Genomic DNA, 14823 nt, shown 5'->3' with positions numbered 1-14823 from the left:
GGTCATCATTTGCGCCGCTGCCTGCACGCCGCTCCATCTCGTCCACCCGCGCCTCAAGCTTGGTGAGGCGCGCGTCGCAGGAGGACACCAGGGCGCGCAGGTCGAGCATCTCCTGCCGGAACGCGCGGAACTCCTCTCGGGTTTGCCTCATTTCCTCTCGGAACTGTCGCAGTTCGACGGACAGGTCAGTTTGCGACTCACGATAGTCCGCGGTAACGTCGAGGGCCGTGTTGCTGAGCGGTGCGGTGCCAGCAGCAACACCCAGCTCGATGCTGGCTTGTCTGGTGGCAAATGACTCCGACATCGAGTCATCCAGCACATACGCGGCGCTCATTCCTCGCAAAGGCGTGCCGTTTTCGTTGTTCCTTGGCAGCGCAGCCTTGCATTTCGGACATAGCCACGAACTATGTATTTGGGCGTCCCTCGGGATATTTACGCACGCCCTATGGTTTGCCTCTTTGCATTTGGGGCAAATAACACCTTCCATGACAGACATATATTTACAACACGCGTTACACTTTGCAGGCATTGTGATTTACCGAGCGATGTTCTGTTAGGTATTAAGTTCCTTAGGTTGTATTTTTGTGTATTTGTATTAGAAAATTTGGCCGAGAAGTTTTATATTATTATATTATTATAAATATGTATAACTGGTAAATTGGCTTTTATTTATTACACAAATCACTCAACACCAATGTGTAATGTGGGTACTTTTCACTTCACCGCTTGAGGGATATTTTTATTTTAGTTATATCTCAATAATGCTCGCACTTTACCGGTAGCCTACAATGTATGTTGCACAATATAATCCGTTTTATAGTTTTTAATAAGTATTTCACTCTTTTAACCGACTTATGTATTTTTAATCGACGCAGTGAGTTGGCGTTCCGTATGTCAACACAACGTCCGTGACGTCACTCTCAGTGCTCTGCCAACTAAGGTAAATAAAAGTATCGTAAATTTTAATTAGCTTCCTCTGGCAAAGAAAGAAGATTTATTCAGCCAGAGCCTAGGTGATTATATAAACCAAGTAAAACAATAAAGTACAAAGTACCTACCGAACTGTACTTAATCATACATGAACAGTCCATACACGTCCCACTGCTGGGCACAGGCCTCCCCACAATCAACACTGCCACTTAATCATAAGACTAGAAATAAGTCGTCGGATAAACGTGGAGCGATAAGAGCCCTCACTCAGCCGGTAAAATTGTTATGAATTAATAAGAGGATTATTTCCAAACTAAGCAGCGCAATGCGGGCGGGAAACTAAAATGCTGAAAGAGAGAATTCATCGGATAGCAGAAATGTTTAATGTCGCGAGCTGATTGTCTGCCTCTATCTCTAAAGTAACAGTCACGATTCATTATTGTTCTTTGGACACTGATAAGTATCTGTCGGTATTAAAACAAAGCTAAGCAAGCGATTTGCGGTTCGACCGCACTTGTTATTTTAGTTGGTCTATAGTTTATTCACTAAATTACAAAATCGAATAGTCAACAGGCATTCGATGCTTTATTTACAAAGTTTACAGACATACTTCACTTAGTGTTTATATTTACAGGTTTTATCACTTTACCAGCTTTACCCTATTTGTATTGACCGTATGATATCACTTTGATCAATTTATATTTCAGTTTTAAAGGGACTTCTATTAAACTCTCATAGCTTTACACCGAATATCATGTCGTCTCCCAGTCTTCAGTTTCTCTCATAACAATTACTTGGTTCTAATTTAAATTGTTTCATATGCAGAGGTTTACATTTTATAAGACGCGTGTTGATCTTTATCATTGTCAAAACATCATTATGTTTCGCAGTCGGTTTTGACTACAGCGATAGCAAGTGATGGATTCATTGAGGTACGAGGTTTCAGAATCCATTTTCCAGGAGTCATCATCTGCGCAGGATATACTCAAGTAAGTAAGTGTGCGCGCATGCACAGACGCGCTCGTTGATTCGCCTTCTTGAAACTACTTCCAAAAAGATTGTATTGTAGAGCACTTACGGTTAGAGGAATTTAAACGCCATCACCCCCAATGAGTCGACTTGGAGCCCCAAAGTTATTACTGATAAATACTCTAGGTACGACAATATTACTTAATATAGGTACATAATCTTACTGTACATACATAATACTTACTTAAATAGCTACGTACTCTTAATAAAATTAGATACTATTAAAATCTATTATTCTACTTAAATGTGTGAACGTGATACCTAAGAAGAACGTTAATTTAATTTCAAAAAGTGAAACATTTGTTAAGTAATTACTTCAAAAATATATAGGCAGCTTAGGTAAGAAGAAAAGGCGAACATTGCAATAAGTAATATCAAAGGAATATCGATTAAAGATCGCCCTTGGCTAGTCAAACTGTCTGATTCACAATAACGTTGAAGAGTAACTCGCAAGGAGTTGGTCCGAAGCAAAGAACTAGCACATTGAAACCTGTATTCCTACGTCAAAGTGAAATCAGCGTGCGTATAGTTCAAGTTTGTGTTGCCACCATAATACAAATTTGCACCATGCTCTTGTACTGTGTTGCCGTCATTTGACTTGGTTGACTTGGGTTCTCATATTGGTTGGCTTAGGTTTATTTGTCCGCAGAGATGTTCGCACTAGTTTGAGTCTATTTGAAACTTAGATACAAAATGACTTCACAAGCTGTGCAAGCGTTTGTAACTTTCAGGTACTCGTAGCAATCTGTATTTCAACAAAACGTGGGGTACTCCAGAGAAAGTTTCTATTTACACATTTAGGACTCCCAAATCGGCTACGCTTGAATCGCTTAATACTAGAGGATTCGATCCTGGAATCCCAGACGTCGGTATCCCAGGATCCCGGTCGTATTTTAGTTCCGAAATTTTCGGGATTAAAATATTTTTATGTAAGTCAATAAATATGTGCGTGAAACGAATGTGTAGAAGTGTGTAAAATATCCGCTTCTCGTGTAAATATTGATATTTTTTTTCTTAATTGGTGATATTAATGAATCTATGAATTTTTTGTGACTCTAAGAGGTTATGTTTATATTGTGCATAAAATTAAATGCTTATAGCATAAAGTCTTTTTTTTAAGTATAACTAAACAAGTTTTAAGTAAGTAGTTAATTTTTTAAATTAAAATAAGAAACAAACTACACAATTATGAAACTATTTCATAAATTATTTTCAGAAGTGCCTAGTTTGTTGTATATTTTATCTGGAGAAAGTATAATTTTGTTTTGTTTTTTAACGAAAGATTTAAAAAAAGAGTTCATTTTCATATGTTTTACTGTTTTGTTACCATTTTCTATTACCATTACGTACAATCCCAGGATTATCCTGGGATCCCGAGATTAACTGTAGATAATCCCGAAGTCCCGGGATTAGAAAAATTAACCGGGATCGAGTCCTCTACTAATTATGTATATTCCCATGATATTTATAAGTAAGTCCGTTAGAATCTGAACGGTCGGTAGAGTTCCAGTTACCACAGTTTATCAGATCGTTCTGTTACCAATGCTAACATTATCACCCAACATGTTGCATATAAAAAAATAGTTTCTCGATATCCGCATTTCTTCGTCTATACTCACTAAAATATAAGTTGTTCCATTACGTATATATTAGAATCTACGTAAATTCGTAGCGCACAAACAGAGCAAGCGTGCTTGACCCAATATTTTGTGAAACCCTTGCGAGCTGTCACAATACTTCTCTGTACATCTGTACTAACTTTGTGACCACCAAAGTACAGGTATCTCATTAAACGTCTACAATAGATAGTAAGTAAATTCATAGCGTATCTTTGGTACGGAAGGAAAGCGTACAGTAACAAACATTACACACAACACATAGTTTTTCTCATTATTATGTACTTAACTTTTATTATACCACTCTCGCTTCTAGTCACTCATTACTTTGAGTTCCATGATACAATAGTAAATTCGTAACGCACAGATAGACCACACACAGCTGCACAGTCATATCGCTTTGAGTTGCCACTCCTCCAGACAGTCAATTTCTTTCCTCTATTTAATATATATTGCATCGTAATCACTAAAATATATCTACACCGTCCACAATTAGTAAGTAAATTCGGATCGTACGGACAGTGCGCGCGCTGGCGGCGCAAGCGTTCGCGGCGTCGTCGTTACTGGCAATTTGAGCTGTCGCAAAGAAAGGCATAAAGCGCACTTTCCATTGTCAGTACCACGACCTACCCGACACTTGCAGCCCATTAGACGTCTGTTGACTGTGGAACCGTTGACGCCGACCATCTCTGTGAACAAAACAGCCTTGTATGTAGAAAAAAGTAATTAAAAAAAAGTAAAGCGATCTCAAAATGTGTCAAATAAAATGTAAGAAATAATATTTTTACCGACTTCAAAAAAGAAAAAGGAAAAGGAGGTTCTCAATTCGACCGTTTATTTTTTTTGTTGAATACGATGTTTTTGAGATTTGGCTCAAATATGTAAGTAGGATTCTGTCAATGAATTTTTTTATTTGGTACAATACTTATTACGTAAATGTAACAATCAGTTGCAGTCAATGCGACAGTGTGTCGCTTCTATTCTTTCTTTAAATCCGGACCAGGAACCTATGATTTTACAACAAGGACCATAATAATAGATCGGTTATAATTGATAGGCCAAGACACATCGTATGGTTTTCATTCGAATTTGTTTCTTTTTTAAAAGTAATTTATAACAATAAACTCTAGCATCCACTTTTGATACAGAGGCCTAAGATGCGCATGGTAATGAATTAGTAACCTATGGTGACATGAAAACCAATCGACCAAAATAAATGGACATCGTATTGAGTTAAAAAGGTTTTTTTATGGCTTACCTGAAAGTGGAATTCCATCACAGATACTAGAACGATGATGAGCGGATCGTGAGGAATCCGGTATCTTCCAACAAAGGAGACTGCCGAGAATCTGGGAATAAGATTTATTTGTTGTTTTTACATGTTTACTTGCCTTCCTACTTATTCAGACTTTTCTTATTCTAGGTAAAACATTGTACACCATGTTTATTTGTACAGTGGATGTAACTTTTAAATAACTACAACACAATAGGGAAATTTAATTTATATACAGGGAAAATTCCATTTGAAATTAACTCTGAATGATTGTCTGAATTATCCTCAGGATTCGTTACGATGTCACTAACACCCTGTAGGTTATAACCTATGTTCGATATTATAGTAACCTTGCAATAAAATAGAGTTCAATTTTCGCAACTTCTTAAGTCTTTTTCCAAGCGAATAACATAGATTACTAAACAATCTCGGCTAATAGTTACCCTCTTTGCGAAATAAACCCTTTCCTTTGTTTTCAATTCCTTATCTAACAATTGGGTTCCGCACCCCAAACTATTCTCATTCCGCCTATATTCAGGCCTGGTTCGTGAACGTTTTCGCTAATAAGACTGAGTGGACGATAGTTTTGACGTCTAAATAAAGCAGACATTCTCATCAAAAGTCTTATCATGTCAGAGTAGTCGCACTAGGAGTAGTCTCGCAAGCGCCACCGAGTAAATGTATGTCATTGTATAAACGCTACCTTATCTGTAGGCTGTGCACGGCACCCGCGCCGAGCGCGGCGCGAATTATATCGAGGCCTTCAACCAATAGTCCTTTGACGTCCAACTACGTAGATACCATTCGTATCGTTTATTGGCCCAAGCGCTCGATATAATTGGCGCCACGCGCGGCGCGGTTGTTCTGGGTTTCACATCTAACATTCATGATGTCCTAGTGAGATATGGGCCTAATTTATTTTGTATTGTATTCCAGGCTTGACTCTTGCTTTTAGTACTTTTCAGCTCTTTCTCTCTCCCGATAAAAGGTACACTAAATCTTATGTATCTGTGTGTGATAGTGCTTCATTTCCATGTCTGAATCCTATTAATTTGCCCATATTTATTTCATCTAAATACGTTCAGCGGTTTTATCGTCAATAGTTACCTACGTAACATACAGACATATAGTTACTTTGCATTTATAATATTCACGATTAAGTTATATTAAGTACCTCAATAAGTGTGAAAGTTTAGTTATTACTTACTTAACTAAAGATTGTTTATCAAATGGCAATAACAAACTACTTACAAAGTAAACAACACTGGACATTCTTTACTCTAAAATACTGCACTACTGGTTTTAACTTTGCAGTAGAATACTGCAAGTCATGAACCATTCATCTGGAAGCTTGATCCCCAAGATGTTATAAGTGAACCGCTTTGATCGATCACATCGAGATTTTATAACTTCTGCCTTCGTCATCATGTGACGACACCTAAATCTATTTAACATACACACCAAATTTGCTAAACTGGATAACTGGCAGAAATTGTTACAGTCATGCTATCCTTACAGTTGATTGAGGGCCTGAGCAGAGCAATGGGACGTATATACGCCTATTAATGTTGTTATGATGAGACATGCTATGTTATGTATTAGACTAGTTTTTGAAAAACCCTGTTGAAGTCAAGTCAACAAGAATAACAACGTCTGTAAATCTTTTCAGCAATTTCGGAGATTACTTGACATTATTATATTTATCTCTGCTATAATCATGATCGCTTTATTTTATCGAAAATATAAAATCTTGGGCCAAGATAAAATCTTTTTTACGTTGTCTTTGTGTATAAAATATTAAAAAGATATTTCTGACTATTACACATAGAGGAAAATGTGGAAGATAGGTGCTTTTCAAGATTATTTTTAGGAATCGGGACACATAGCGGTCGCCAGCCGTAGTTCAACAGATAAGTAGAGTGGTATGTGTATTCTGCATTAGTACATGATAGATAGACTAGGAATTCTTTAAATAAACAACTATGAAACAAAATTATACTAAGTAAATTTCAGAAACCTAATTTCTCGATGTACTGTCTGATTTTTATATAGCGGTTCGGTTTGGAATTAATGTCAGTAAAAAAACTCACATTGTGTTGGAAAGATTCCATGTGTCATAACTGAATTTGAACGAGTCAAAATAATTAATAAAGGAGATCATCGGCTCTCCATACTTTCGCCGGCCCAAATTTGAAAGTGCCGGCCAGAGAATAAAAATGTGTCGAACCTTTCAAGTAGATTGCTCTGAACATTTTTTACTATGACACCAAACGTGTATGACCATTAGTTTGACTTTAATTGGATTTAAAAAATCTCGATTTTTTCATACATTTTGTAAAAAAAATATTATGTCCGTTGGGAAAAAGAGGTATACAGCTGTATTACAAAGAAGCGTTAGAACATTTATTAGTATGGCGCCAAACTTCTATGACCATTATTTTGACATTTATTGGACTTTCCGTTTTGGTTAATATGTTAAAATGCCGGCCATCGAAAAAAATACGTCAAATCTGTCTAATAGTTGCTTCTCAATATTTTTAATATGACACCAAACATCTGTGACCATTATTTTGACTTTTATTGGAATTTAAGTTTTAGTTCAAATGTGAAAAGTGCCGACCAGCAAAAATACCATGTTGAGAGTATCGAGTACATGCCTGTTAACAATTTTTTATATAGCGCCAAACGTGCATAACTATTAGTTTGCCTTTTATTGTATTTTAAAAATCTTGATTTCTTATTTATTTTGTTTAAAAATAATGTGCTTTGGGCAATAATTGCGGTACGTCGGATTACAAAGGACTTTAAGAACATTTAATAATCTGGCGCGAAACATTTTTGACCATTATTATGACTTTTATTCGTCTCTCTTTCCGTTTTGGTTCAAGTGGGAAAATGTCAGCCAGCGAAACAAAATAAGTCAAATCTTTTGGTAAACGACTTGAAAACGTTGTTGAAAAGTTTACTATACTTATTACCAAATGTCGACTTTAGCGTTTATTGGACTTTTAAAAAAAACTTTTTTTTATATAAGTACATTTTAACAATGAAAACAAGCAGAGCTTTCCCAATGACTAGTTATCAGTCAGATAAATACTTTGTGTTTTTGTTTTGTGTGTTGTTAGATGAACTTCTATATTAATACTAAGTATCTGATTTTAGATACGACGTTGGCTGTAGTTTTTGCATTCCACTCAACGTTACGGCCTAAGTTTAGGTTGAATTATTATGACCGTAGATGGTTACCACCCTCCAAAGATAAGCTTGCCATCTAGTGACGAAACTCGTATTTTGACATGACGTCTGAAGTAGCTGTTAGGGAAGACAGGAGTCGGGCAGTTGTACTTTGCATGTATGCCGATCACAATGTCCTGGTGCTACTCGGCCGATATAGCATAGTACCTCAGTTTTCTTAAAAAAAATAAGCTTCTAAAGCATGTATCACCATCAGGTGAGATAGTGGTCAAACAAAAACCTATTTTTGATTTATAAAAATGTGTCCAAAGACGACCACGATATTACGCCTTTACCTGCATTATCGCCAGACAAAACTTTTTTCGCCAAAGTGTAGGTATGTATGAAAACTCCAGATTTTTGAGAAATCTAATTGAGTTCAAAATAGTGGTCATAGACGTTTAATGTCATAATAATAAACATTCTGACGATCCTTTAAATAACGCGCCTGTCATATTTTATTTTGTAACAAAATAAATCAAAAATCGAGATTTTAAAAATCCAACAACAGCCAAACTAATGGTCATAAACGATTATTGTCATAGTGAATAATGTTTACAGGTATCTTCTCGAGAGTTTTGACATGTGTTTTTTGCTGACCGGCACTTTTCACATAGAAACTAAAACGTAAAGTCCAATAAAAGCCAAAGTAATGGTCATAGACGTTTGGTGCCATAATAATAAATGATCAAATGGATAAGTTTTAACGGAGTATACCAATATTGTTTCTTGGCCGGCACTTAACATTTTCACCAAAATGTATGAAAAATACAAGTTTTTTTTTAATTCGAATAAAACCGAAAATATTGACGCTACAGCTTTGGTGCCATAGTAATAAATGCTCAGACGGATAAGTTCTAAGGATATATACCATTTTTGTTACTTGGCCGGCACTTTACATTTTCACTAAAAATGTATGAAAAATACAGTTCTTTTAATTCGAATAAAACCGAAGATATTGACCCTACAGCTTTGGTGTCATAGTAATAAATACTCAGACGGATAAGATCTAACGGAATATAGCAAAATTATTTTTTGGCCGGCACTTTGACTTCTGGGCCGAAATCCGATGATCTCCTTTAAAAAAATGAACGTGAATCCACAGAACTAATTACGAAACATACTTTGCAAGGGAATTTCTGAGCTTAGCCCTCTTCATAATTAGCGATATATCTTAGAGGATCAATAACGAAAGTGGCAGAGTAGTGACATCTGTAGGAGTGACAATTGCCGAAGTAAATGAGGTTCTAAATATTCAACAGATCTCGGAAGTCAGAATACCGAATTTTATTAGTATGTCTATTTCGCACTAGCTTGTACTGTATCTTTCAGTCCTACTGTTATACACATCGTTCTACTAGAGCGCAAGAACTATAGGTAAACGAGGCATGCAAGGCAACAGAGATGTAGCGACGGCTCAATATGATGGACACTTAACAGTTAAAAGTCATGCGAGCTGAAATCAAGGGCACGGTTTGAGGAAAATCTATGTTAACCTGTTTTCGAACATCGGTGCTTTCTTTTAGTAATATAAACTGTAATGAAGATTATGGTCATAGCCTCAGGCTCTACATCAGATAATTAAATCAGCGTTCTTGTGATCGGTTTTAAAATGACAGACGAACAGTTTAATTATTAAAAATAAAATAAAAATTATTATCATGTGCTCAGCGGTGAAGAAAAACATCGTGAGGAAACCCACATTCCTGAGAAATGCATTTTCAGAGGTATGTGACCTAACCTACATATATTGGACTGGTTTTCCCTTCGTGGGTTGGAAAGTCAGATAGGCAGTCGCTTCTGTAAAAACCGGACCTGTCAAATGTTCAGGTTAGGTAAGCGGACCCTGTGAAAAACGGGATAATGCTAGGGAGATGCCCTTGCATTATCCCGTTTTTCACAGGGTCCGCTTACCTTATATGACTTATAATAATTAAATAAGAATTTAGATAGTTGGTCTATTTGATATGTATGGATACATCGCTTAAGAGACCCCCAACACTAGTGTTTTTCGAGGGTCGTCGTCGTGCCAGCGTCCGCGCAACGTCGACGCTGGCACGACAACGACGCTCAAAAGATGCTAGTGGGGGGGGGGGTCTAACATTCTACATACATTATCCATCAGTTGTAGACGTATTGTCGTGACATAGACAAATCCCATTATAACAAAAAAAAACTCGAATTCGTGCTTATAGATACTTATCTACTATGCAAAAACGCTATGTCAAGATTAGAGATGAGATGGGATGGGATGGAAAGGTTTAAAAACTGATATATATTTTTTGTCCTCAAATAACAAATGTTTGCAGAATATTAAGTAGGACTTAGATATCAAACAAATACTCATCACTAATTTAAGTTTACTTTTTTAAGGAAAACTAGAGCAGTGGTTTCCCTCTTGCCTTCCGCCCCGCAGTACTCTGTCTGACGCGAGTGGGATGGGCCCAGATTAGTCTATTTCAAAGCCGTATTAGGACTCCTGTCCTCCGCCTGACGAATCCTACATGAAACGAATAATACATGTGAGTATTGTAACTTATTCTGTTTTGTTTATGGTATAAATAAAGTCTTACCAATTCTCTTACAAAAACAACGCTAGTAAAACGTGAAGTGATTACGAAGAAAAATATTTAGAGGTGATTTAGTGTTGTTTTTTGCCGGAAGCTTCTTAAAAAACTGTGGCACTTCTTCGCAATTGCCTAATGACCTAAGGATGACCCAAATGAGAATAAAGACTAATAATTTTGATGACGTTTTTACTGTACTACGCAAATATCCAAAATCTGGGACAACCAGTACTAAAACGCCAATTAAGTCAGTAGACAAATGTCAGATGTCAGACACAGCTTTTATTGGGCAAGACCTCGATTTTTAGGTTTCTGTGAGACCTCATTCATATACAGGGTGTTAGTGACATTGTAACAAATACTGAGGGCGGTGATTCAGACCATGATTCTGAGTTAATATCAAGTGGAATTTTCCATCGCAAAATTCATGATTTTTTTTTCAGTTTTTTTAATTATCTTCAATTCTAGACCTTTGCGTAAAAAAAAATTCATAAATTTTCCGACAGGAAATTCCACTTGATATCAACTGAAACTTAATAAACATAAGTATGCAAAAAAAACATAAAAGGTAGAGGTCTTTCAAGAGTTCATATGGAATGATGTAAACAAGTAGCAATTAATATTAATGTGGTAGTTTATAGTCAGAGTATTGTGCAACTTCAATACGTCAATATAATTCATTGCCATTTTAACCAGGTCCATGATGTTTTAAAGAAAGGCCAAAAAGTACCTACTCTTAACCAAACACTTCACCGCCGTATGCTCGCCGGTTTAGAGTACTCTAAGTCCATGAAGTCTTTGATGAGAGTGGAGCAAGCGAAGGTGGTCTGTGTGTCAGGATCGTAATAAGTGGAATTCCGTGGTATCTGCCTACCCCAATGAGAAGTAAGCATAATCTGATGTATGTATGTATGTGTTTTTCATATCCCCGTATTTTTTATCTCGCAATACCATCCGATAAAATGCAACGAATATTTGCCACAAATTTAAAATTTGGTTTACATTTTTTTAAATATTATATCCTACAAACACACCTTTACGGTGCTGATCAGCTTAGAGGTGATGTCATTCTTCAAAGAATTGCAAATGAGGAAGTAGGCTTATGACTTTGACACGCTGCTCCAGTGCGCGTTCCCAATATTTAAATAATGTCATGAATGTGTTTTGACTTTTTAATATTTAATTTTAATACTGGCTATTTAATATTGTATACAATAGCATCACGCCAGAACCCCGAAGAGTGATAACTACACCCACTCCTTGTTGGATGTTTAAGTCCCGTCATATAATAAGGAATAATAAATACTCAAATCAAATCAAATTGGAGAGGCCATCCAAATCGAATTTACTCATTCGATTATTTTGTAGAAGTTGATATTTGTCTATTTATTTTAAAATGGCACACGTATTAACAAATAGATGCAATAAATATTTTTGTTTATAATTCTTTACATCATGTATTGTTTGGTAATATTACCACCACCGTACAGAACGGCAATTCTCCGTTCCCCACCAGCGTCTGAGCTAGGTTTATCTTACCCCCTCGAACATAGTTTAGACTTGAATCGTATGGCGTCAGACGTCACACACACAGATGTACGTATACGATAACTTTAGTGTTTGGTGGTAAAAGGAGGTTGTTTGTATGAAGTGTCCGGGGTGTGGTCCCGTGTAATAGGAGGCGAGCCCGTTGCCTTTAGCCGGGCACAAATCCAAACCACGAGTTCAAACTCATAAAGTCGAATTCAGTGGTTTGGAACTTGAGTCGAGATTTGAACCAAGGACACTACAATGTAAGTCACGTGTTCTTTGAACAGGTCTATCACTGACTTCTATTACTGACTGTTTATTTTATCGTCTGATATTTTGAAAAAAAAATCCATACGCCCATTTTGGCAGAGCGTTCTGGTACTGACTGTATCAGCAATGTGCATTTAAATATGAAATTTGAAAATTAAAAACCTAAAATTGTTTTGTTGCCCTCAGTGCTCCCCATTTGTCCGACCAAGTAGTTAATGCCATCTGCGGCAAATCTACAATAAATCACGTCAAAAGGAAGATACCTACCGATCCATGTATGCCTTAGGTGTCTCAAGAATAATCCTGACAGTGACTGACTGATTAGTGTGTGTTTTTTTTTTGCGTTGGCTTTCTTCTACCACAAAGCGGTAGAGCCTGTTATGCGAAAAATAAACTTATAATAAGAAATGAAGGAGTTTGTCTGCTCTACAGAATAGAGTAATTAACTCATTTCAATAGTGCAATGGCTCTTTCGTCAAATCGGATTAGTATTATTGAATCGAAAAAGAGAAAAGAAGTTGAATGGTGTTGTCTTCTATCGTGTGGGTTGTGAGATGGATGGCCCACTTTATCAACCATGGTGTCAGGGTTATTATTGAGCCGCCAAAGGCGCCTGATATGTCTCATGTAACGAATACATACATCAGTAAATAGTAACCAGGACCAACGGCTTAACGTGCCTTCCGAAGCACAGATCATGTTATTTCAGACAATGGGGTGAACAGCAATGTCCTAACTAAACTAGGGATCACAAAGTAATTTGAATGGAAAGTGTTGTTACCTGTTTGAACCCGCGGCGGTATCTGGTGTTCATGTAGCAGTAGATGATGGGGTTGTAGCAGGAGTGCGACATGGCCAGCCAGTGGCTCGCGAACCACACGTATGGCATGCCAGGCCACGTGCTCCACTCCTGGTCACCCTCGTGTGCCGTCCATAACACCTGCAGGATATACACTTGTTAATACTTCACAATAAACATACATACATATACGCATGTGAGTACATTAGCTGTCCGCCGGCTTTAAATTGATTAAAAATTCAAATACAAATTCAAAAACAACTTTATTCAGTAGGTAACATACATAGTTACACTTTGAATCGTCATTTTTTACATAACGTCTCATCCGCCTCAGCTTCTCACAAACTGTATAGCCGGGGAAAAGAAGCTGCAAGAAAAACCTCGGCACAGGGCCCATTACGTGCTTTTTCAAAGACCGGTTTAAGCGACTTTCGCAAAGGCCGGTCATAGGATGGGTGACCACAGAAAAAAAAAGTTTTTATCTCGAGCTCCTCCGTGCTTCGAAAGGCACGTTAAGTCGTTGGTCCCGGCTGCATTAGCAGTCGTTAATAACCACCAATCCGCACTGGCTCCTCGTGATGGTTTAAGACCCGATCTCCCTATCCATCCATAGGGAAGGCCCGTGCCCCAGCAGTGGGGACGTTAATGGGCTGGTGATGATTGTTATACAATTGAGTAATTTAGCTGCCTAATATCTGTTGGTGTTGCAAGTTTCCCATATGTTTTCCCATATGCAGTAAGCGAAACCTAGCAAAATGACGTACTCTTAAAAATATTAAATCCTTCAACAAGTTTAACCATGATAATTACGTTCAATAAATGATTCTAATTTCTGTTATTTCATTATATCCTAACAACTACACAGCTTTACTTGCACATATTACAATCTATGCGGTGAGGCATGTACAGACTACAATTGAGTGTGTAAAGTATTTCTGAAGGGTAATTTTTATATTTTTAAATGAAACGTTATGTTATTATAAAAAAAACTTATTTGAATATGTTTTCTATTCATGCAGTTGTTAATTTTTTAAACAATTAAAAAATATTTAAGAAGAAGGAGAAGTGTGTCAGGATCGTAGCAAATGAGTTTACGTTCGTGTGTATGTAAAAATATCTTCTAAAGTATGCTGAATGACGTTTATACCTTTGCCTTTGCTTAGTTTGTATTAAAATTTTAATATTGATATTTTATTAGGGTAATGAGTCCAAATTGTGGTCGGTCCCTAAGAGTACTAGGCCATATAAGATAGATATTATGTCCAAATAAAATTATGTAAATTTATAATTTATTTAAGTTATTATAGTTTATGCTTCTAATGCTTGATGAGGGTTAGTGATCCTCATTATTATTGAAGTCATTTCATTAAGTTTGTTAACCGCACACCCTACCCTAGTGATGACCACAGATTATATTAATATAATATACATTTAGCAATGACAATTTGGGTAAATAGAGGTTACATGAAGGTCAAGTAAATACACGATTATTGTTAATATAAACACCATCCGGCCGATTCGAGAGCTAAAAATAGAGAAATAAAGCGAATTAAGACCAAATCTCGAAATGGATTT

At 36.8% G+C, this 14823-nt stretch overlaps 1 protein-coding gene across 1 annotated transcript in view; it reads right to left on the bottom strand.

The window, feature by feature from the left end:
• Nucleotides 1-719: 719 nt before the first annotated feature.
• LOC126369519 (RYamide receptor-like) overlaps nt 720-14823 on the bottom strand; it is a 30924-nt gene continuing 16820 nt past the window's right edge. Inside the window, exons 4-6 of the mRNA XM_050013997.1 lie at nt 13231-13389; nt 4834-4924; nt 720-4264 (exon numbers count right to left, since the gene is read on the bottom strand). Of these exons, the coding sequence (XP_049869954.1) occupies nt 4068-4264; nt 4834-4924; nt 13231-13389 (447 nt within the window). The 3' untranslated portion in view covers nt 720-4067. The remainder of the gene's footprint in view (nt 4265-4833; nt 4925-13230; nt 13390-14823) is intronic.

Source organism: Pectinophora gossypiella, chromosome 9, assembly GCF_024362695.1.
Source record: "Pectinophora gossypiella chromosome 9, ilPecGoss1.1, whole genome shotgun sequence".
Classification (NCBI taxonomy): Eukaryota; Metazoa; Arthropoda; class Insecta; order Lepidoptera; family Gelechiidae; genus Pectinophora; species Pectinophora gossypiella.
This window is presented reverse-complemented; position numbering and strand designations above follow the sequence as displayed.